This window comes from Gossypium hirsutum, chromosome D09 (genome assembly GCF_007990345.1).
Source record: "Gossypium hirsutum isolate 1008001.06 chromosome D09, Gossypium_hirsutum_v2.1, whole genome shotgun sequence".
Taxonomy (NCBI): domain Eukaryota; kingdom Viridiplantae; phylum Streptophyta; class Magnoliopsida; order Malvales; family Malvaceae; genus Gossypium; species Gossypium hirsutum.
This window is the reverse complement of record NC_053445.1, coordinates 47,024,230-47,047,175: the sequence shown is the minus strand read 5'-3', so window position 1 is coordinate 47,047,175 and position 22,946 is coordinate 47,024,230. Positions and strand designations below refer to the sequence as shown.

The 22,946-nt window shown below is 34.7% G+C and overlaps 3 protein-coding genes across 9 annotated transcripts; all 3 read left to right on the top strand.

Moving 5' to 3' along the window:
- Nucleotides 1–1,885: 1,885 nt before the first annotated feature.
- LOC107890916 (nucleolar GTP-binding protein 1) lies at nucleotides 1,886–9,640 on the top strand. 3 transcript variants are annotated; one of them, XM_041101017.1, is made up of 14 exons: nucleotides 1,886–2,148; nucleotides 2,227–2,348; nucleotides 2,871–2,991; nucleotides 3,264–3,328; nucleotides 3,437–3,550; nucleotides 3,906–3,980; nucleotides 4,618–4,656; nucleotides 4,737–4,808; nucleotides 5,933–6,046; nucleotides 7,550–7,621; nucleotides 7,694–7,730; nucleotides 8,426–8,535; nucleotides 8,851–9,057; nucleotides 9,303–9,640. In XM_041101017.1, the coding sequence occupies exons 1-14, from the start codon at nucleotides 2,067–2,069 to the stop codon at nucleotides 9,387–9,389; spliced, it is 1,317 nt and encodes a 438-aa protein (XP_040956951.1). In that variant the 5' UTR covers nucleotides 1,886–2,066; the 3' UTR covers nucleotides 9,390–9,640. The 3 variants fall into 3 exon arrangements, with proteins under 3 accessions (XP_040956951.1, XP_016671011.2, XP_016671012.2); XM_016815522.2 differs by having other exon boundaries at nucleotides 8,423–8,535; XM_016815523.2 differs by having other exon boundaries at nucleotides 1,888–2,148; nucleotides 2,877–2,991; nucleotides 8,423–8,535.
- Nucleotides 9,641–10,156: 516 nt separating this feature from the next.
- LOC107890918 (thiocyanate methyltransferase 1) lies at nucleotides 10,157–13,183 on the top strand. Of its 4 annotated transcripts, XM_016815524.2 has the most exons (8): nucleotides 10,157–10,519; nucleotides 10,811–10,941; nucleotides 11,096–11,182; nucleotides 11,303–11,403; nucleotides 11,477–11,576; nucleotides 11,804–11,850; nucleotides 12,023–12,101; nucleotides 12,817–13,183. In XM_016815524.2, exons 1-8 carry the CDS (start codon nucleotides 10,345–10,347, stop codon nucleotides 12,868–12,870), a joined length of 774 nt encoding a protein of 257 aa, XP_016671013.1. In that variant the 5' UTR covers nucleotides 10,157–10,344; the 3' UTR covers nucleotides 12,871–13,183. The 4 variants fall into 4 exon arrangements, with proteins under 4 accessions (XP_016671013.1, XP_016671014.1, XP_016671015.1 ...); XM_016815525.2 differs by lacking the exon at nucleotides 11,804–11,850 and having other exon boundaries at nucleotides 11,303–11,405; nucleotides 11,478–11,576; XM_041101018.1 differs by lacking the exon at nucleotides 10,811–10,941 and having other exon boundaries at nucleotides 10,379–10,519.
- Nucleotides 13,184–16,773: 3,590 nt separating this feature from the next.
- On the top strand, nucleotides 16,774–22,266 carry LOC107892486 (type I inositol polyphosphate 5-phosphatase 12). Of its 2 annotated transcripts, XM_041101016.1 has the most exons (11): nucleotides 16,774–17,920; nucleotides 18,110–18,362; nucleotides 18,601–19,411; nucleotides 19,721–19,845; nucleotides 19,940–20,024; nucleotides 20,101–20,266; nucleotides 20,369–20,409; nucleotides 20,533–20,800; nucleotides 20,891–21,014; nucleotides 21,098–21,458; nucleotides 21,545–22,266. In XM_041101016.1, the coding sequence occupies exons 1-11, from the start codon at nucleotides 17,104–17,106 to the stop codon at nucleotides 21,869–21,871; spliced, it is 3,378 nt and encodes a 1,125-aa protein (XP_040956950.1). In that variant the 5' UTR covers nucleotides 16,774–17,103; the 3' UTR covers nucleotides 21,872–22,266. The 2 variants fall into 2 exon arrangements, with proteins under 2 accessions (XP_040956950.1, XP_040956949.1); XM_041101015.1 differs by having other exon boundaries at nucleotides 16,802–17,920; nucleotides 20,101–20,409.
- Nucleotides 22,267–22,946: the final 680 nt, after the last annotated feature.

Genomic DNA, 22,946 nt, shown 5'->3' with positions numbered 1-22,946 from the left:
ATAATCTTTTTTTGATGTTAATGTTGAAACTTTTGTTAGGTTGATGGGACTTGTCTTATACCTCCAAATTGTATGATACTAATTTCTCTTTAAAAAACCTAATAATTAACATAAACATACATTATTATTAATATCCAACCAAATTCACAATCAATTGTCATTTTATATAAATTTTGTATTTTATTCAATTTAATCCTTTAAATTAGAACTAATCTAACTTTCTGTATAAAACTCTAATTTGAAATCTAATTTCACTATAATCCATCAACGACCTCTTATTTCTTATTTCTACAGTTAATTTTACATTTTATTCAATTTAGTTCCTAATGTATGAAATTATCAATTTAATTTACGTATTAATCTTTTTTCACATTTAAGCTTAAAATGTATCAATTTAGCACTTAAAACTTTCAATTCTCAACTATTGCAATTTTTAAAACTTTAACAGTTTTATAAATTGATACATGGACTAACTAGATTAAACTCTCATAATCTCAAAAACATAAAAATTATAAAAGAAAATGACTAAATTAAATTAACCAATGGTAGGTTTAAAATTTGAAAACCTTTGGCTAGAACTTCCTCCTTAGCCCCTGAATCCTAGTTAAGCACAATTTCAAATAATTTATTTATCAAAAATTTAATTCACCCATATAAAACTCTGTAAATATCTTAATAAAAATATTTACGAGTTCCATTGATCGAAATGGGATCTCAAAACTGTAATTTTCAATACAACTGACATTCAAATCATTACAATGCGAGGCCTTGTAATGTCCCAACTCACTTAACATGTGATTACTAACAAAGCAACTTGTTTAAACACCAATGACTTCTTGAGGGCCCCAACGTCACACTTTGTGAAACCTTTTGAGGCTCTGGTGCCTCATTAGGCAAGTCTTCTTAAAGCCCCAATGAGGCCTCCAACATAGGCCTTTTGAAGGCCCTAATGTCATTTTCGACAAAGCCTCTTGAGGCTCTAATATCCCATCGGGCTATGCCTTGTAAAGCCTAAACTTGTTAAAAAAACTATTACTAAGGAAGTAGATTAATCAAGCATCAATAGCCTTTTGAGGACCTCAATGTTGTACTTGGCGAAGCCTCTTAAGGCTCAAATGCCCCATCAAACAAGACCTTTTTAAAGCCTCGGTGCTATATCTAGTATAGGACTTTTGAGGACTCTAGTGTTTTTTTTCTGCGAAATCTCTTAAAATTTTATCGAACAACACATTTTAAGTTTGTATATAATCAATTACTATTTTTTTTTTTTAGAAATTGAAATGAAAGTTTGTATAGACAATCATTTAAAGGGCATACTCAACTTGTCAATAGAATGCTCTAAGGCTTCCTTATTTGATCACTGTCCTAATAGAGTATTTTGAGATTATGTAATAATAGTTAAATTTTAATCTTATACTCTACTTAAATTTAAAATTTAATCATATGTTTTATATTTTTAAAATAATTTAGTAGGTCAATTTTTATAATACCGTTAGTTATTTTAAATATTTTATTTTGATTAAAATATTGCGTAAATTTTTAAGAATTGTTAATACCGTTAAATTTTTTGATAAATTTAGATTCATTATAATGTCGAATTTTTTATTATATAACTATTAAGTGAGTATTTTTAAAATTTCAATGTCACAGTAAAAAATTTAATAATTCTTTTAATAGTATTAATAATTGGATCCAAAAATGTGAAGGGAAATAATTCTCGGAAAGAAAATATGGATATAAATTCTAAGTATACAAAGAATATAAATTTTTGACATATTTTAACTTTTAAATTTTCTTAAAAATAATTAACAATGGATAAGAAATATACTACTACTAATAATAACAATAAATAAATAAAAACAATATTTCTAAAACCGGAAGGGCTTGGCCTGCTAGGCCCGTAGTACTAGTATTCATTTCCCAAAGAGAAAAAACACACGCGACGGAACTCACTCTTATCTCAGTTATCTGTCTATCTCTGGCTTTGCCGTGGCGCAGGCAGGAGTCGGAACCGTTTGGTAAACTTTGGGCCTAGTTGCGATTGGCTTCTCAAGTGGTTGGGGGGAATGAGCTGCGCCTTTAGTCTACTTGAGTCATGCCACCTCCCTTGTTCCAGATATCTTTCAACAACCTTCCGCTTCTCAAGAGGTATATAAGCTTCCTTCTTATTTCATTTTTAATGATAAATTACTTTCTCTTGTTCCCATCTTTGCTCTCCAAATTTAGGTTGGTACCAGATGCAGAGGCCTATAAAGCACAAGACCTTGTGCTTGTGTAGAAACGTGCAGACTTTCGCTTGCGAGCTCGTCAAAGCAAGCTATGTACCCACTCCCCAAACTAAACCCAAGGTTATTTGTTCTTCTGAATTTCTGATGGTGGATTAAGCAGCTATTTTATTTATTTATTTATTTATTTATTTATTTTTAAAGCTAGCAAATGCCTCTGCTGCATTGTTGGAAAGCTTTTAGGCAAGATACTGTTTTTCTAAACTTTGATATATTATTGTACCTATGGCTCATGCATTATTGTGTCTTCTATTTTAAGGGCTAACTACGTATCTTCATGGATGTTATTGGAAATTTTTTAAGAGACAAGAAAGTGGTCTGTCACGTGCCCATTATATATCACTAAATACCGAGTTTCATAGTCTAAGTGACCGTTTGTCAATGATTTTGGCATTTTTATGACCATTTCTCATCCTACATGTAGACTAATGTTTGAAATTTCCAACTTCATGTCTTTAATCTGAGATGATGGAATTTAATGATATATGATTATTCTCATGACTATAATTAGTCAAGCACATTAACAATATGATATTCATTATGCTGAAAAATGGATTTTTTGGTGGCTTTATATTTTGTTCTTAGGATCAGTCATTGGCAAAAGTAGAAACTATTGGTGCATTTCAGAAGCTGCCAATGGTGATGCCATCAGTTGATATTTTCCAATCTGCTTCAAGGAAGGCGAAAAGGGTCTTGCCTACAAAAGGTAATTGAATACTATGTCACTTGGGATTTGGGTGCGAGTCCTTGATAAGGGAATGTGTCCGACATTGGCATGGTCAAATTTTTTACAAGTTTTGCCATGTATCTGGAGAATTCTTGGAGGTTATATCCCTATACTCATATGTCAGACACGAGTGCTTCAAGACAAATGAAGAGTCAAAGCAACATAGATTTGAATAAATTCATTTGCTCATGTTATATTTAGTTCAACAAGTCAAACTGTTGGTTTAGCATGACATTTGGTTTCCTACCTAGGCATTGCAAATGTAGCAAAGAGAGAACGAAATAGAGGTGCAAAGCAACTCGATGCACTGATGAAAGTATGATCTTATTCCAGTGTCTGTTCTTTTTGTAATAAAGGAAAACTTGTAGCTTGCAGTAATGAATATATTGCTTGAATTTAACATTTTTTTAAACTTTATCTTCAGGAATTGGCAGTTCCACTGAGAGGGTACATAGAGAATTTCCCCAAAAGAATCTATTTGCATCCTTATGAGCGATCTCTTATTGAGTTGACATTTGGGGCTGGAAATTATGAAGAGGTACTCATTAATAGCTCACTCTTCTTTTTACCTTAGATGGTCTTGTTATATATGCGAAGAATTATGATGCTTTTTATCCATTCATCTATAAGCAAAATGAATGACTTTTAGAAACAAAATTTTGAGCTTTAGTGCTGTCCCAGTGGAATAACATCTAAAACTAAGCAAAATGATATCTGTGTCAGTTTTATTATTGTTTGTGGAAGGTTTATTTACCCATCCCCCCTTTCTTTCAGTGCCATATTTAAACATTATTACTGTCTTACCCTTGTATGTTTTATGGTATTACTATATGTGTTTCATTCACTCTTCCATTCTTTCAATGCCATATTAAAACATGGTTATTGTCTCACAGGTTCTGAAAAAGGTAGATGCTCTTAGGAAGAAGGTGGTATCTGTTGGAAAGGAACATGCTTCTCTTTGTGCCAAGGTTATTTGTGCTTCCCTTAGAACGATGTTTAAAGACCCTTTTCAAGGAAAGATGTCAGAGAGATTTATTTGGGGAAAAAGGGGGGGGGGCTCCCTTGTATTTGATGTGCCCGTTTCATTTAAATACAAATTTAACTTTTTTATGCTTGAACTTGGGCATGGGCTGTTTTACGTTTTCATTGTTTTCCCCCATATATTTTAGTGTCTTACTCATACGCTTACACCCCTGTCCTCTATGATGCGTCCAGTATGTGTGTTAAGAAAATGAAGAGGCAAAGTAACATTGTTTCTTTCAAATCTAATCGAAGGACCATGTGATTTATATATGGATTATAATCCTATACCTTACAATGGAGTTAAAATATTCTACTGGTGAGTTTAATGCTTGCCATGTGCCATTTTTAACTCTAAAGAAGGAAGTCAATACTCAATTACTAACATATTGTTCAACATAAATGTGGCAAGCATATGAACCCACGTATGGAGCTTTTAAACTCCAATATTGGCATATTGAATTATAAATTTATAATCCCCCCTCTCTCTTTCTACGCACGCATATGTATGTATATGGTTTAAGGTACAACTTGAAAGTCTGTTTGAAAATGCTAATTGAGCATCTATTGATTTAATCTTTGCAGTCTTTATCAAAGAAGGAAGCAGAGGAACGATTGACTGAGGTAAGTAATTATCTTTTTGCTATATAGATCTTTTATTGATGTTCAGTACTATCACTTTTGTATATTTTCTGTTATTGTAGGGTTTGGAGAAACTTCAAGAAATCTTCAAGTGTGAAGGACAGGCTATTGATGATTTATTGTATATTGCAAAGGTATATAATCATAAATCTTTTAAATTGTCTAGTTTAACACAAGTATTAACTTAAAAGTATATAACTAAAAATATAAGAACAATTTCTTTTTGAGTGTGGAAGTAGGAACTAGAAATATCTCTTTTAGCATAACCAAGAACTAAATATTAAACAATCTCTGTTTCTTAGGCTCTTCATTTTTTTCAAGAACTCATGAAACAAATTTAATAACCTAATCCATAGCTGGATATGTGGGGTTCACCCCTCCAAATATGAGGTCATTTTATGGAAAGTAAGTACAGAGATGCATATGAGTATTTGACATTTATACCTGAGTGTGAACCTTTGGTCTTAATTTCAGTTGGACATCCAATAATGCTATAATTTGAAGTTTGTTGATATTTAGCCTTGAACTTTTTGACCCTTGTTTTTCACAATATTGAATTTTCTTGACATTTTTTCTCGGCATGCAGATTGGCTTATTACATCACATGTTTTTGAGTTGTCTGTATGTTTTTGCTTGTATACGTGATTTGCTCTGTAGCTGGAAAACCATCTAAGGTGTAACTGACAGATGCATCCTCCTAGAAAATTAATTTCTTCACTGGTGTTGAGGAATTTACTCAGAGATCATGGAAACTTTAACTTTAGGATTTCTTTCTCTTTATGTTTTTAGCATTGGAGGTTCATAGTGTCATATTTATTTACTAAGGTAATTAAGGAAGGACTTCCTTGAACAAGAATGACTGTAAGAATCGGATTGTTTGTATAATGCGGATCAAACCTTTAAACATCTAGAATCATGATCTTTCCTTAGTTTAAGTGATGGTTCATGGTAGTCATTGCTGCCAACAGACATTCTATTTGGCTCTCGTAATAGTGCTTTATGTTTGTAGTTCGTTTTGCTACTTTTCTAAGGTCATATCCTTTCAGAATTTTGTCCTACTTGTCAAAGAAAATACCTCTCATTGTTTTATTCTATGTGATTAACGTGCTTATGCTGCATCAAAGTAGAAACATTTTAGGCCGTTTCAGCTTCTTCTTGATGACTTAAGCTTGAATATCCTTAACTTTAGCCTTGAAAGCTCATTTTATTGCAAGTGGAATATGTAAGATGGTTTATCTTCATATTATTTGGTTTCCAGACTTTGAGAGCCATGCCAGTTGTGGATCTAGAAATGCCAACTCTGTGTCTTGTTGGAGCACCAAATGTGGGGAAGTCATCATTGGTCCGTCTACTTTCAACAGGAAAGCCTGAGGTTTGCACAACTACTTGCAGGTTTTGGTTTGGGTGCTATTTTCTTAGATTAGTACTTTATCGCTTAAAGTAGCATTGCAAAAAATGGTGTTAATTTTATTCCTATGAAAAATAGTCTAGCCCAAAAATGGTTCTTAATGGTAATCTGAGTGCTTCTGATATTGTGGTCTCCCAACATAGTTCAAACAATTTGTCTGCCTTAAGTAAATTAATAAACTTGATATACATACAAAAATCTAAAGTCCTAACTGAAAAAAGCAAAGAGGGATTCATGCTAATAGCTATTCTTTCTTCTTTTGAACCCCACTAAAAGATCTTTTAATATTTTTGAATCATCTACCGTTGACATTTTAGTAAAGACTTCAAAAATTAAGAACTGAGAGGGAAAGGAGTCTTGATAGTTTATGATATCGATCTACATGCCCTCTTCAACATTTTAAGAGCCAGACTGACAAGAAAGCTGCTAATTGGTTGCACTAAACGGTTGACACACCATGTCAAATACCAATTTGTATTGAAAAATTTCCATATGAATTCTAAGAGAAGATGGTCTGTTAAGGTTATAGGTTGTTGATTGAGTCACTGGGCGATTCACTTGAAAGTAAGTTTTGAGGGAGCTTTTTCCCCTGTTGCGATTTCTACCATGAGAAGAACCTCTGATTAATAATATATGGAACTCGTTAAAGGGAGCTCCTAACCTTAGTCTCGTTAGAAATAGAGTCATAAACCTCTATAAATAATTTGTCTTATTTTATTACTAAGAAACTAAAATTAACTTGTAGAATAAGAAACTATAATTAAGGAAACTAAAATTAAAAACTTTTAATTGCAATGAAGTACTAACTATATAAATTATTCTAGTTAGGAATATTAGTCAAAGTTGTTTTTATCGTTTTTTCATCTTTGGTGCTTTTGACTTCTCGTCTTGCCCACAACGGCATCCATAACATAGTCTACTGAACTAGTTGCCAAATACCACGCCTGAGGACCTCCCTTCTTTGTCTTTCTTGTTTTCATATAGCCATGCTGGTGTTTTGCTTTTGCCAAGAATCGTCATTTTCTTTGTCAGATATTTCTTGAGATCTCTCCCCTAGCCTGTTTGGTCCATCTTTTCTGTCATGTTTTGTACTATTATTGTTTAGTCTTGTAATGTTTTGGGCATAAATCTATAAATTTGCTAGTTTTTATGAATTTTTAAGTTGAACATGTGACTGGTTGTGACATTTCTGAACTTGTTTGGTGATTCCTAAAATAAGTGATAGGTAAGTAAGTAAAGAAGATCTGTTCAGGTTGAAGCATTAGCTTTTGGTCTCTTTACATCTGAAACTGGTGATATACTAAGCATAGTCTGGTTTTGCCTGGTTGAAAGAATGAAACAGGCCGAGGATAACTGTATGGGATTTATATGAAATCAACATACCATCAAGTGCCATTTGTACTGAAATGGTATTATCATTTACCTTTTATCTCCCTTTTCCGGACAGTTTTCCTTTTATGTCCTTAGGTGTGCAACTATCCTTTTACAACAAGAGGAATTCTCATGGGTCATATTACTCTAGACTACCAGCATTTTCAGGTTAGTCTTTTTTATAAGATTTTGTGTGCTTTCAGCTTGTACCTTTTATGATTTACTTAAAACTCCTTCCAGGTGACCGACACCCCAGGCTTGTTGAAGAGATGTGATGGTAAAGAATCTTGAAGTTTGTTAGGTTTCTTTTTTCTAGTTTATTGGTTTTATACATTCTGAAGAATTATCTTGGCCAGCATCTCTCCATCTCTCTATTACATTCTTGCTATCACTGTGCACACGCAAACTGGGACAGGTTGGTACAAGTGAGCATGCACGTGGTTCTAAAGTCCTTTTTAATCCCCCATTCCCCTTCAGAATTTGACCACATTTTCTCAAGGCTTCTATGTAATTTCGATTGTTAAGTTCACATTGACTTGATGGAATTAGGAATAAAATCTCGAGTTGATAGGTGTAGTGGTTTTCCCTGGTAGTAATTGAGTAACTAATTCAGATATATGTGGCAAAACTAAGGTCCATAAGGTTGAGACAGAAAAGGAGGAGTAATATATTGTGGGGAGCTAAACTGGCTATAATGTAACTATTCTTTGGTTGTGTCTGCATCATTGTTGAAAATTCTTATACTTGTGGCTTTATTTCAAGTCTATTTATTTATGGAATCTGAAGTGATTAAAGTGTTTTCAAGACACCCAACCTTTTGTTAGATGCTAGTTGACTGGTAAACAGGTTGACTACCTGTCTTTTAAGCTCAACACTAAAAATTGTCATCTGCATCCTGTTTGCAGTTCTTATATGTCTGAAGTGTTTTTTTATGTAATCTTATTTGCCTACTCCCCCGGCCCATTGCAGAAGACAGGAATAATTTGGAAAAGTTAACACTTGCTGTGCTCTCACATTTGCCAACAGCAATTCTTTATGTTCATGATTTATCAGGACAGTGTGGTATGTCACCGTCTGATCAGGTATGCCATGGTCTCTTTCTTTTAGCAGTAAAGAAGTGATGCCAACATATAATCTGTGAGATTTAAGACATCTGGAACATAACCAGAACATATCCTGATTTATGTTTGCTTGAGGGGCACTCAAGTCCTCCTAAGTATTTTGGTCATTTGTTTGTGTTATTTTGATTTTATCCTGTGGTTATTTTATTCTGTTTATCTTTCTTATAAGCAATATGAGATCTGGTTTACTTCATTTCCTGCTTAAAAGGTCGGATAAATATTTTTCTGGGTACTAAAGATAGACATTATGATTATATTTTATACTACTGTATGCAGTTCATGATATACAAAGAGATTAGTGAAAGGTTTGGGAATCACCTATGGCTTGATGTTATCTCAAAATGTGATCTGTTGAAAGAATCTCCTGTAGTCTTCATAACGGAAGATAGGGAAGTCGATCATCTTGAATTGGTTAAGTATCGAAAAATAGGCCCTGAAGGTGCACTCCATGTATCAGTAAAAAATGAAGATGGAATCGATAAGGTTATTTCCTTAAATCTCCATCTAGTTTTCATTATCATGACTTCACATACAATTTTTTTGGAATGGTAACGAACTCCTGCAGCACAACCCTTTTTCTTTCTCACCTGTCATGTGTGCATAAAATGGAGCATTGCTTGTTATATAGCTTACATTCTATGACTTTGAACATTCAGTAAAGATTGGTGATGGTTATTAAGTTGTCACTGATTTACTTTGAAATTGCTTTGTGGTGTTTTTGAGTGCAGCTGAAGAAGAAGGTGCATGAGTTGTTGATGGCTCAGATGGAGAGGATCAAAAGTAAAAGGATCCAAGATAACATAGAAGTTGCATAGATAAAAGAGTTACGTCCATATCTCCACCCCACTGATGTGTTGCACAGGTTGATATGTTGTAATCAATTTTGGGATTCCGAATAGTTTGGTTATTATGACATTGTGAAGAGTGCAAAATGAGTAGAATCCACAAGTTTGATGGTCAAAACTGTAAAGGTCAGAACTAGGGAATTATATGGGTCCACTCCATAAATGTGTTGCATATGGTGAAGTTTTGAAATCTGATTCTGATGGCAAATGGTTGGTTATTATGTGATCGTGACATGCTGGATGGTCCAATTGTTGCCCATCATTTCTTTTCTTTTTCGGGGTACAAACCATTCCATTTGCTACCAGTAGCCTTACAAGGCCACCAAATCTCGGGTCTCTTACCCTTGATTAAACAGGAAGAAAAAAAAAAAGCTAATTATAACTCATCATTTAAAACAGCAAGAGTTACTCCAATCTCTTGCGAAGGGCTTCATGTAGCCCAGTGGTTTATTAGTATTTTAAGAATTGGATCAATGATAAGATTATTGGTTTAATTGATTTGGATAATTTGATTAAAGAAATTATTAATAAAATTATATATTGAAAATTAGTTCAACTTTTAATTTAATCAATTTTTTAATTTGAATCAATTAATATTAATTTGTGACTCAATCTATTTAATTTTTAAAAAAAATCGAAATATCTATTGATTTTTTATCCAACCAGTGAATTCAACATTATCAATGCTATGATAATAAATTAAATAATATTTATGAAATTGTGTAATGTTTGTGTAGTTGAAGGTTAATACTCAGGCAGGAATAGTAAGCCGACCAATGGTTTTCGTCTGTGTTCGGGTATAAATGTGAGATGGGAAGGGAAATGATTTTCAACAAGGGTAGCGTGTGGTTTATTATATATAAAAAAAATTATATAATTTTAAATTTTGTTTTCTTCTTGAAGAAAAATTTTGAAAGTTGAATATATGTTGCGGTCTCTCTTCTTCTCCCCCCGGATACGGCGTGTGGCAGTGCCATCCAGCCCTCTGGGTCCAACCCTTGCCATGGACAACAACAATCGAAGCCGCACTACTGACAGCAGTGTTCAAACCAACCCTCGCATTCAAAAACTCCAACAAATCGTTAAAACCGACGCATCTGGTACTTCTCCTTCGAACTCCCAACAGTCACTCGCACATCCCCATTTCCCATCTCGGTTCCTTTCATTTTTCTCTTTGCTTTTTATTGTGTAGGTAATAGGTATTCTTTTTCTTCTTTTTCGAGTAATTGATTGCGGGTTTAGCTTATGTATTAGACTAGTTTTACTACATGGGTTCTTGGAATGGAATATTTTATTGTCTTGCTATTCTGAGAAAACTTGTATGAAGCTTATCACTTAGAATGATCCCAACTCATACACCATGTCATGATATCTTTCCGCTTAATCTTTAGCTGGTTGGGAAGAGTCCTGGAAGCAGGGAGTCACCCCTTGGGATTTAGGTTGCCCTACACCTGTTATTTTACATCTGCATCACTCTGGATCTCTCCCCATGGGCAGGGTTCTCGTCCCTGGATGTGGCACTGTAAGTTGTATTCTTTGCAATATGCCTTATTGCTTTAAACGACAGCTTCATGTGCTAGTCAAATTTGGTGCGACCTTTTCTGCTGCTCTGCAATTATTTTCATTATATTTATTTATTCCTTAAAAATATCTATTACCGTGTTACTTAACTGCAGGGCTATGATGTGGTGGCAATGGCATGCCCTGGACGCTATGTTGTTGGTCTGGACATATCAGAGGAGGCCATAAAGAAAGCAAAGCAGGTTAGTGTGCCCTCCTCCCACTTTAACAAGATCCATAGGATGCTATCATTGCTCTGGTGTTAGGTATTTTGCTAGTTTTTGTCATTCTGATGAATTGCTTATATTTGGTTGTCAATATAGATGTCTTCCTCATTACCAAATGCAGATGATTTTACTTTCATAAAGGCAGATTTTTTCTCCTGGCGCCCTACAGACTTGTTTGATCTTATTTTTGATTACACGTAAGTTATCTTTAGGGGGGCAATTATCCCATTAGGAAAATCTCTTGATCATCACAATAGTAGGAATCTGCAGGTTTTTTTGTGCCATTCTGCCAGAGATGAGATCAGCATGGGCTCAGCAAATCCAAAACTTTTTAAAACCAGATGGAGAGCTTGTTACATTGATGTTTCCAGTAAGAACTTTTTTTGTTTTATGATTTCTTCCTCTACTTCTTTTTCCTTGTCTTTTCATTGAGGAACCACCTTTTTATGGTTGTTTTCAGTTCTTTCGCAATTATAAGTAGCTCTGATTGTAAAGAACTTTCAATCTACACAAGTTTGTAGTAATTGAAGTGAGATATTGCTACTCTACTCTCTATACAATCACTGAAAGTAAAAAAAAATAATTCCTTGATTGCAGATGGATGATCATGCTGGTGGACCCCCTTTTAAAGTATCAATTGAAGAGTAGTTTTCTGCCACCTTTATATGCTTTTTTCTAGATTGTGTTAAAAGCATTTTCTAGTCCTGTTTCCATGGCATTGCTAGTAATATTCTGGTCAAATAGGGAGGGATATATATATTATCTGCTGACGTAAGAATGATCCATCACAATCTGTCGAACTTTGTAACCATGCAGCTATGAAGAGGTTTTGCATCCAATTGGCTTTAAGGCAGTATCCATTGTTGATAATGAATTGGCCATTGAAGCTAGAAAGGTATGTTAACTTGTTTTTTGTCAGTAAACTTGTCGGACTGAGCTTGCAAAAGCTATATTGTGCCCCATATGGAGCTGAAATTGGACTTTCAAGAATGTGCACTAAATATCACAATGTCATTAAAGGAGCAAACCTAGATTCCACAGCATATATAAGATAATACCTTCACTGGAAGTGAGGACGGGATCTTTGTTGGTAACATGATTGCTATAACTTCTCCTAGTCAGAAATGACATGGAACAATCCTTGTGCAGTGCCATCATAATAGTTTATATTGGATTTATGACCGACCATCCTGTATGTGGTAAATAATAGTAACGAAAAGGAACAGAAGAGGAAGGAAAAGGGGAAAGGGATTATTGGAGCCCCACCAATTTCTGGTGGACATTCCTTAGTATAGATTTCCATTCTTGGTTATATTTGATGCCTTTTTTGGCAAACAGAAGAGAAGATTGAATATATTTTAATGATAAGGAATTCAATGTATAATGCTTTTGGCCAATGACACTGTTACCTTGCCTCAGTACTAGGTTCCTTTCAGAATGACCTTTTTGAGTGTTCTTTCTTCAAAATTTTACTGGCTTTTCTGGACCTCTATTCTGCTCTTTGCTTCCACTTGGATGTACTCTCTTAATGCCATTAGCCATATCTAGGGCTAGTGATTTAATTAACTCGCAATGCCACAAGGATTTCTAAGTACTGGTTCCTTCAACAGGGAAGAGAGAAGCTTGGAAGATGGAAAAGAGGTGTCGGCCACTCCTCTCTATGAATTGTGATAATGATCGTTGGCTAATTGAGGAGCCATGCTTAGGGTTGCTCGAGCTCAAGGTAAAGGGCGATTACTTTCATTCACGAAGTTCATCTGAATTAGAAGGCTTGCAAATGAGATAGTACATGTTAATGATGTTATATTTTTTCTTTCATTCCTTTTTTAACGTTTAAACACAGGAAAATATAATCAGAAAGTGATTGTAATTTAGAGACAGAGTAAACTGCTAGTTGTCATCTCTATCTTTAATTTGTGAGTTGTAATATGTACCAAAAAGATAAAATAAAATGTGGTTTTTTCTTTTTTGCTGTAAGATTATTTTTCTTCTTAAATTGAAATTACCATACCATATAAAAGATTATTTTATATCACAACAATTTGTTCCTATTATTCTAAGCGTTTTATCAAAATCGGTTCATTTCCGTAAATTTTCAAAAATTCGGCTTGTTTTTGTAATTTTAAAAAAATGGCGTTTTCTGGAATTTTAGTCTCATTCTCTATTTCAATTTTTCTATACGCATTTACACATGAATTATTTAAAATATAAATATTATAATATTTTACAATAAATTTTATTAATTAATTTAGTGTAACAATTTTAAGAATATATTTAATTTAATTTAATCGTAACTTAATTTTTAAAATTATAATTTATAATATAACTATATAATTTTAATTAGGTATTACAATCATTATGATATTTATATAAATATATAATTTTTTACTTGGTTAATAAGTTATATAGAGTTTGACAATTTTAATTACAAAACTTATAATTACTTTTTGTTATCATTTTTTTATTTTTATGTTATATATAGTTTATTATTTTATGCATAATATTTTTCACTTGTACTATGAATTATGTATTACTATTTTTATGTTTATATTATTAATTGGTTATAAAATGTTATTATTTATCGATATATTATAAAAAGTAATTATGAATTTAAATATTAATAAAAATATTTAATTTAAAAATGCAACTTAATGCATTAGCCTAATAAATGTTATAATACAAAGTTTAAAGTATAATTCCACGTAGATGTTTTATTATAAAATTAATAAGTTTTCAATAGAGATATTTGTTTATATTATTTATATATTTAACATATATTATAAACATGGTTAATATGATGTGAACTATTAACAAGTTAACTTTTCTAAAAAATATATATTAATAAGTAAACTTAATTAGGCTATAAATTTTAATAAATATAGTATAAATTAATGTGTTATATCAATATATATTAGAAATTTTATTACACGAGTATATGTATGAAAACTACGTATTTAAAACATAGTAAATGTAATGACACGTATGAAATATTTATGAAATTTTAAAAAAAGTTTAAATTATGACACCAACTCAATCCACGATATTATTAATATTAATAATTATATTACACAACTGTGTGGAAATAACATATTTAAAATACATGTGTGTTTAAAAATAATATCCAAATGAAACATATGGTTTGAAGCTAATACTAACTTATATGCAATATGTATGAATTTATAATTTATCAAATAACTTTTAACAAAAATTATCAAATTGGCTTAAATTTAAATACTAATTAAATATATTAAATCTATTCTGATAGCTTTCTAGCTCATATTGTCATTTTTTTATAGAACATTAAATCTCATTGTGTTAGGTAGTATTATTTAATATGTTATCAAAATATCAAAATGTTACCATGTTGGTGAAAGAAAAATTCAATAATAAAAGATTTTTTAAACAATTGAATCATAGGTAGAGTTGTAACTTACTTTAAAAAATACTCTCATCAATCTCGAGATGATGTCGAGTTAATTTGTGACACCAATCCAATAAATGACATTGTCAATATTATAATTTTTATTATATGGGTATGTGTGTGGAAACCACAAACTTAGAGCATAAATGTGCGTTTAAAATAACATGCAATAAATAATGTAATGTAAGGTTTGAAACTAATAATGTTGAAAATATGGAAAGATTAAAGGAGTGCCCACTCTTTGACCAACTACACCAGAGGAGACTGTTTTCATATTTGTGTTAATGGCAATTTATTGAACAAAATATTTGGTCTATATTGATATTGTGGAATGTATCCAACCTATTAATGAAGATCATATCACTTGAGGAAACGTATATGGAGGATCAAATCATGCTTATGTAATCCATTGGATCAAGTAAATTGGATTGAATCGAATCACCGAAGATTTAGCTACCAACAATCCTTGTTTACCTTGTTTGTTATTATTATATTATATCCAACTTATTTAGTTGTTGTTGAATAGGGATTATGATGGATCTTCTTTATTTTAGCAAGCCTCAAAATATTCTATATAATTGATAGACTTGTATAGGTTATTATATAGAATGATATAACACTTAATATGTTCAAGTGAGGAACTTTATTTTATGAGTGCATTGTGATAGTAAAATCTGTTGTGTTGTGTTTTTACTTGCTAAGTTTATAGGGGTGAATTTAGTGGTGAGAGTATTAGTCTTCAATGTGCAAATGTGAGGAAATTATCACATGTGTGTGATAGATTTAGGGTCATTTGTTGTAAGTGTTGAAGATAATGAATATTTCTCACTGAACTAGGCTCTGCAAACGTTAGAAAATTGAATTGGGTAAACAATCTTTGTGCCCATTGTTTTGTTTTTGTTTCTGTTTATCGTGGTGCTTGAAGAAGTGTCCACTTCTTCCAAGCACATAGCTTAGCCTCAGCAACTGTTCAGGCCAACAAATAATACTAACACATTTGCAATATGTATGCAATTAACATAAAAAATCGTTTAAATTATGAGTAAAAGGAAATTTAAATAGCTAAATACAACAAATTAAGAATGCTAAACTCACAACAATTGTTTATCATTGTATTCTCATTTTTCTTGAGTTTGGATCGAGTTGACTCGTGATACTAACTTAGTCACACACTTAAATAATATATATATATATAAACAACGTGGGTGAAATAACTTGTATAATAACATCGAAATGTATAAAATACCAAAATAAAGCTTTGGTTGAAGTGGTAAAGAAATGATTATGTAGATGCTGGTGGCATGAGTTTAAATATCAATATTTGTAACATTTTTATTGATTTTTAAAAAAAAAGAAAAATTCAAAATTATCATCATAACAAGATAATTATTTCAAATATGAAATGATATTTTTGTAATTTCTCTGATCGAGTTGGTGTTTAGTTAACTTGTGAACTCAATTACGGATTTAAATAATAGTATAGAAGTATAGATATACAATTGATGAAGATAGTATGATACGCATAACAAAATTAAAATGTTAAAATAAAATTTTGATTGAGTGGAAAAATTAAAGTTTTATCGATTAAAAGTAGTGAAAGTTTTAGTTCAACTCTTAAAACTTTTAACCAATTCAAAAACTATAAAATTTAAAATGAATCAAATTAAAGTAAATGGACTAAACCTATAATTTACCCGGAGTTAAAAAAGTGTTTATTTATTTCTTTTCCAATTTATGATAAATAAAACTTGTGAATTTTGAAGGAAAGGAATGGATACTTGGGAAATGATATTCCTTTCCTTTCCCTTTAATTTAAGTTTCCTTTGTTGCCCCAATCCACATATAATTTAAGTTTCTTTTATAAGCTGTTCAAAATTTTTGAAAAAATTAATAGGTGTTTAAAATTAAGTTTTTTAAATTTTTTGAAAATTTTAATTATACTTATAAGAATATTTGAAAAATCGTATTAAACTCCTCAAAATATTTTAAAAATTAATTAAATTACCTATTATTTTTTAAATGTCTCATTAAGCCCCTTAGTTTAATTCTAATTTAAAAAAAAAATTTAATTAGAGCCAAAATTATTAACTCGATAGGTGGTGAAGTCGAGGTAAAGAGTATGGGAATGATGATGGGTTGGTATATATGTAGAATGGAGTGGCATGGAGATGGAAAGAACCATTCGTATCCAGTCCTTAATTAGCTCCTCTCCCGCCTCGCCTGCCTCACTCTTCGCCCTCACTTTTAAATTTTAATGCAAAATTTGGAACCTGCGATGCGAGATGATGGATCCTCCCTTTCCGCTGTCCCCTTACACTTAGCACTCTCTCCCTCCCATTTCTCCCTTGCTTTTCATTCTCATTCTCATTTCCATTTTCATTTTTCTCTTCTGATCCATGTCAATCGACCTTCATTTTTCATTCATTAACATCTACTACTAGTAGTAACAGCCAACCTTTTTGATTCCTAATTAATAATGGATGAACATAACATCCAGGACGACGATAAGGACAAAGAGGCCCTTGCCGGCCTCTCCTCCGTCCCACCTCCCCAACGCAAGATGCATTCCTACAGCCAGCAGCTACGCGCCAACTCCGCGCATAAGCGTCACCACCAAGTCCGCAAGCACAGCCTAGATGACATCCCCAAGCCCTCCGACCATTACTACAACCACGAAGACTCTTCCGATGACGACATCTTCGCCCGAAATTCCAACAATGCCTCCGGTGAAGATTATATTATCACTCACTCTCAGAGGCTCGACCAGAACCTCTCCTTGGACAGTGGTTGCCCCCCCGATGATTCCCGCAATTTCCAGCCTCTGCCCGAGTTCATTGGCGCTGGAGGTACCAACGGTATTTTCAAGGTCCCTATGCGCGCCACCGTCCACCCTAGGCGCCCACCTTGCCTCGAGCTCAGGCCCCACCCTCTCAGGGAGACTCAAGTAGGGAAGTTCTTGAGGAACATCGCTTGCACCGACAAACAGCTGTGGGCAGGCCAAGAGTGTGGGGTTCGCTTTTGGAGGTTCCAGGACGCTTATCAACCTGGCCTTGGTACCAAAGTGAGGAGGGGTGATGAGGATGCTGCGCCCTTTCAGGAGTCTGGCAACACCGCCCCTACCATCTGTTTGCTGGTAGATAGCGCGAATAGGTTGGTTTGGAGTGGACACAAGGATGGAAAAATTAGGTCTTGGAAGATGGATCACGCTGCGGATGAACCTTCTCCTTTCAAGGAAGGCTTGTCATGGCAGGCGCATCGTGGTTCTGTTCTTTCTATCGTCATGAGCTCCTATGGTAATTATATTAACTAATCCACTATGTTTCTTTCTTCCTTTTTGTCCCCCGCTTTTCCAATTTTCTTGGCCATGATTATCAACTGCAAGGCTTCTCATATAAAATGACGTCATTTGAGTCGTTATATATATTAATGAAAAATGAACAAAAAGCCCTTTTTAACTTTTTAAGCATAATGCTTGGCTTCAGGTGACTTGTGGTCAGGTGGCGAGGGCGGTGTTATTAAGATTTGGCCATGGGAATCCATTGAAAAATCTCTCTCTCTTAGACCTGAGGAAAAACACATGGCTGCTTTATTGGTAGAGAGGTCATTCATAGACCTAAGAAGCCAAGTCACTGTTAATGGTAACTGTAGCATTTCTTCCTCGGATATCAAGTGCTTGGTTTCCGACCGTGTAAGAGCCAAAGTTTGGTGCGCTCAACCTCTTTCCTTCTCGCTATGGTACGCTTGGCCTATGATTATTAATTATACTCTCTGTATATGAGGTTAACATGTTGATATGTATTTATAAACTTCGCAAGCAAAGTTCTCCTCTACCATTCAGCACCGCTGCTAGTATCATACATGTGTTGAAAGCTTGAAGGATGTAATTTAACGGCAAGAGTAAATGTTTTATATTTAGTTTCCAATTTATATTGTAAGCCAGCACAATCTATTGATGACTGACTTTAATGTGCAGGGATGCTCGCACGAAGGAGCTTCTCAAAGTATTTAATATTGAGGGTCAGACTGAAAATCGTGTAGACATGCCATCTTCAGATCAAGGAGGCGCCGTAGAAGATGAGATGAAGGTGAAATTTGTTTCCAGTTCTAAAAAGGAGAAATCTGGGGGTTTTTTGCAAAGATCCCGGAATGCTATAATGGGAGCTGCAGATGCTGTCCGTAGAGTTGCAACAAGAGGAGCAGGGGCATTTGCAGAAGACAATAAGAGGACTGAAGCACTAGTACTAGCTGCAGATGGGACAATATGGAGTGGATGTACGAATGGCCTACTTGTGCAGTGGGATGGAAGTGGAGTTCGCTTGCAAGATGTTAGTCACCACCCTTGTGCAGTACAGTGCTTTTGTGCTTTCGGTGCACGAATTTATGTAGGCTATGTTAGTGGGATGGTCCAGGTGATGGACCTTGAGGGGAACCTGGTTGCCGGATGGATGGCTCACAACGGTCCTGTGATAAAATTGGCAGCTGGCGATGGCTATATCTTCAGCTTGGCTACTCACGGGGGTATACGTGGGTGGAGCATCTCATCTCCAGGGCCAATTGATAGCTTATTACGAACAGACCTAGCAGAAAAAGAACCAATTTACTCAAGACAAGACAATGTCAGGATGCTTGTAGGAACGTGGAATGTTGGTCAAGGAAGAGCCTCTCAGGAAGCACTCATGTCATGGTTGGGTTCTGTTGTATCAGACGTTGGCATTGTTGTTGTTGGCTTACAAGAAGTGGAAATGGGTGCAGGTTTCCTTGCAATGTCTGCAGCTAAAGAAACCGTAAGATTTTACCAATATCATGTCATCATCTATAATGTTCTCATCTGCCTGGTCTGTTACCTTGTTGAAATTACAACATATGTCCTATTCTACTGGTTCTTCATTAACATTTATTTTTGTATGCATTACTAGTTTTTATACATTCATTTAACATTGTCAAAACATTCCAAATCAATTAAATCAGAATATTTCATACATGGTTGTTAAAGTAAAAAAGAAAGGTTGATTAGATATTTCAACTGGTTTAAAGTCGTAGTAGTTGCTTATACGCATGTATTCTCTTCGATAAACTCTTGTACCTAAGTGTAGGTAGGACTCGAAGGGAGTTCTATTGGGCATTGGTGGCTTGACACAATTGGAAAGGCCTTGGATGAAAACACAACATTTGAACGGATGGGTTCTAGGCAGCTGGCAGGATTGCTGGTTTCTCTTTGGTAAGTGGCTATTACGTCAACATAACACCTTGCGTAAATTATCCTTTTGCATTTGCTATCTAAAATCATTTATAATAATTTTATTGTCACTCAGGGCAAGGAAGAGTATTAGAACACATGTTGGGGACATTGATGCGGCAGCAGTTCCGTGTGGCTTCGGTCGAGCTATTGGCAATAAGGTTTTCCATTTTGATTTTCATGTTGTCTTTAATGGACTTATGCGGGTTCAGTATATAAGATTTAAGAGTGGTGCAGGGAGGTGTAGGTTTGAGGATCAGAGTGTATGATCGGTTAATCTGCTTTGTTAACTGTCACCTAGCTGCACATTTGGAAGCAGTAAACCGCCGAAATGCAGACTTCGATCATATCTTTCGAAATATGTCCTTCTCCCGCTCATCGAATCTACTCAATAATGCAGCTGGTATGGTGCGATTACTGTTTTTCTGTTGCTCTCTTGCGTTCTCCACATATTTATTTAGGCTGCTTTATTCTTCTGGCTTGCCACTGGTGCTCTCTGTTGCAGCTGGAGCCTCCGCTGCTGTTCAAACGACTCGGGTCACAAATGTAACACCCTTGCCCTGCTCTATTTCATTCATATCTAGTTTATTATTTATTTAGTTATGCATGTTTCTTAATATTTCCTTTCACCTGTGTTTCAACATCACTACTACGGCTACATTTCCACAGGCTGCAGGTGTTAACACTGAAGAAACAAAGCTTGATTTAGCTGAAGCAGATATGGTTGTGTTTCTTGGCGATTTTAACTATCGCCTGTTTGGTATATCTTATGATGAAGCTAGGGACTTTGTTTCTCAAAGATGCTTCGATTGGCTTAGAGAGAAGGATCAGCTGAGGGCAGAGATGAAAGCGGGTAAGGTTTTCCAAGGAATGCGTGAGGCCATTATCAGATTCCCTCCCACCTACAAGTTTGAAAGGCACAGACCTGGCTTGGCAGGTACAACTCTTGCTTAACTCATTCACCTACTTAGCTTGCCTAGCCTTTCTACTACTAATCAACAATCGGTTTATTTCACCCATTTTTAAGGTTATGATTCTGGCGAAAAGAAGCGCATTCCTGCATGGTGTGACAGAGTGATATATCGTGATAACAAGTCTGGACCGGTCGATGAGTGCAGTTTGGAATGTCCGATAGTCTCCTCTATTTTACTGTAGGTTTCTTGACAAAGAGTGTTATGTTGTGGCGTTGCTTTTGATATCATTTCTCAAGTGCAATTAATGTGTAATTGGTTAGGTACGAGGCTTGCATGGACGTTACGGAGAGTGACCACAAACCAGTGCGTTGCAAATTCCACAGTACAATAGCACATGTAGATAGATCAGTAAGGAGACAGGCGTTTGGGGAAGTCTTGCAGGTGAATAAGAAAGTTAAGGCTATTCTTGATGAATTACGTTATGTCCCAGAAACAGTTGTTAGCACCAACAACATTGTCCTTCAAAACCAGGACACATCAATCCTCCGAATCACCAACAAATGTGAAAAGGATAAAGCTATATTTAGAATCGTTTGTGAAGGTCAGTCCACTGTGAAGGATGAGGAGGACACGGCTGAGTACCATCCAAGAGGCTCCTTTGGCTTTCCACGGTGGCTCGAGGTATTCCAACTAGTTAATCCTAGTCCAACCATCTTCAAGTTGTAAGAAAGTGGTGTTTGTTATCTTATGTGCTCCTTTTGCCTTAGGTTACACCAGCTGCTGGCATCATCAAACCAGAACAGTCTGTGGAGGTTGCGGTCCATCATGAAGAGTTCCACACCCTAGAAGATCTTGTTGATGGCATCCCGCAGAACTGGTGGTGTGAAGACACTCGTGATAAGGAAGTGGTATTGACGGTGTCTATAAACGGCAGTTGCTCAACAGAAACAAAAAGCCATCAGATCCGCGTGCGTCACTGCTTCTCAGCAAAGACAGTCCGCATCGACTCAAAGTCCAGCACCAGCAAGAAAAGCCAAGGAGGTAGCAGGAAGATCAGCAGCTCCTCAGATGCGATTGATGATTCCAGGAACTGACATAACCCTTGAAGCTAGAAGTGAGGTCTGTATGTAGAACATATATAGGGCAGATGTAGATGCAATGCAAGGCAACAACTGGAAGGAGCTAGCGCTGCCTGTGCTTGTGCCTGAGCCTGAGGCAAGGAGGTCTGTGGTTGCCTCAGTCATTCATTCCATTTTATTCACAACTCAAGTCAGTTTCTTGATGTAAATACTAAAAGAAGCATGGCAACTATTTGAGATGTTGGGTTGGGACTGTTGATTTGATTTGTTAAGTTGTTGTGGCTTCTTTTCTCTTATATTTAGCAATCCATATTCTTTTCATGTATTCACGGACTACTACAAGCATTCCTTGCTTGAAGGCAGCACAGTGTAATGTTTCTGAATGATTTATTTAATTTTCTATTTATTTATTTAACATGCAGAAGAAATAAGCTGGTTGCTGTCTCAATCAGTACTGCTAATATTTTTGGAGGCAAACAAATTTTTAACAAGATCAGCTGTACTGGAATCCCAGTGCGTTAGAATATTTAGGCAAAAACTTTTTCAATCGCAAAGCAAGCTTGAGTGGGGGAGAGTTTGGATATCCTTTAGTCCAACTTTAAATCACTCAACTTGTAACATTTTGATACCTGAATCAATTGTTGGATCCAAGCTATAAGGTGTTACATTCGTTGTCAGAGTAACTACGATCAATCTATATTCTATTTATATAAACAATTAAATTTCAAGCAATACATACATTAAATATGATATACATTCGTTTCTGAGTCATATACGAGCTTACGAAAGTTCTATTGCTAACCCGAGATTGAATTAGGACCAATTTGTAATGTTTTCAAAGTTTTGAGTTGATATCGCGACAATGAAGGTACCTCATTGAGATGCCACATACTGACTTGACCTCGTCATAATGACCATTACTTGACGTTGTGGCGTGGCATATGGGCTAGATCTTATCGCAACGAAAAATGTTCAATGTTGTAAAGTGACATACTATTTTTGAATGGTCAAATTTTGGTACCTATTTTTATCATTCATATGTTCAAATTATCCCTTCCATTTAATCAAATAAACAGCATACCATAATTCA

What these genes read in the sequence shown, in the direction of transcription:
- LOC107890918 (XM_016815524.2), top strand. Translation starts at nt 10,345, where the DNA reads ATGTTGCGGTCTCTCTTCTTCTCCCCCCGGATACGGCGTGTGGCAGTG. An exon ending in CGTTAAAACCGACGCATCTG is followed by an intron (nt 10,520 to 10,810) that starts GTACTTCTCCTT and finishes CTTAATCTTTAG; the next exon opens with CTGGTTGGGAAGAGTCCTGG. An exon ending in TTGTTACATTGATGTTTCCA is followed by an intron (nt 11,577 to 11,803) that starts GTAAGAACTTTT and finishes CCTTGATTGCAG; the next exon opens with ATGGATGATCATGCTGGTGG.
- LOC107892486 (XM_041101015.1), top strand. Translation starts at nt 17,104, where the DNA reads ATGGATGAACATAACATCCAGGACGACGATAAGGACAAAGAGGCCCTT. An exon ending in TATCGTCATGAGCTCCTATG is followed by an intron (nt 17,921 to 18,109) that starts GTAATTATATTA and finishes GCTTGGCTTCAG; the next exon opens with GTGACTTGTGGTCAGGTGGC. An exon ending in ATAGTCTCCTCTATTTTACT is followed by an intron (nt 21,015 to 21,097) that starts GTAGGTTTCTTG and finishes GTAATTGGTTAG; the next exon opens with GTACGAGGCTTGCATGGACG.
- LOC107890916 (XM_016815522.2), top strand. Translation starts at nt 2,067, where the DNA reads ATGAGCTGCGCCTTTAGTCTACTTGAGTCATGCCACCTCCCTTGTTCC. An exon ending in AACTCGATGCACTGATGAAA is followed by an intron (nt 3,329 to 3,436) that starts GTATGATCTTAT and finishes CTTTATCTTCAG; the next exon opens with GAATTGGCAGTTCCACTGAG. An exon ending in TAGACTACCAGCATTTTCAG is followed by an intron (nt 7,622 to 7,693) that starts GTTAGTCTTTTT and finishes AACTCCTTCCAG; the next exon opens with GTGACCGACACCCCAGGCTT.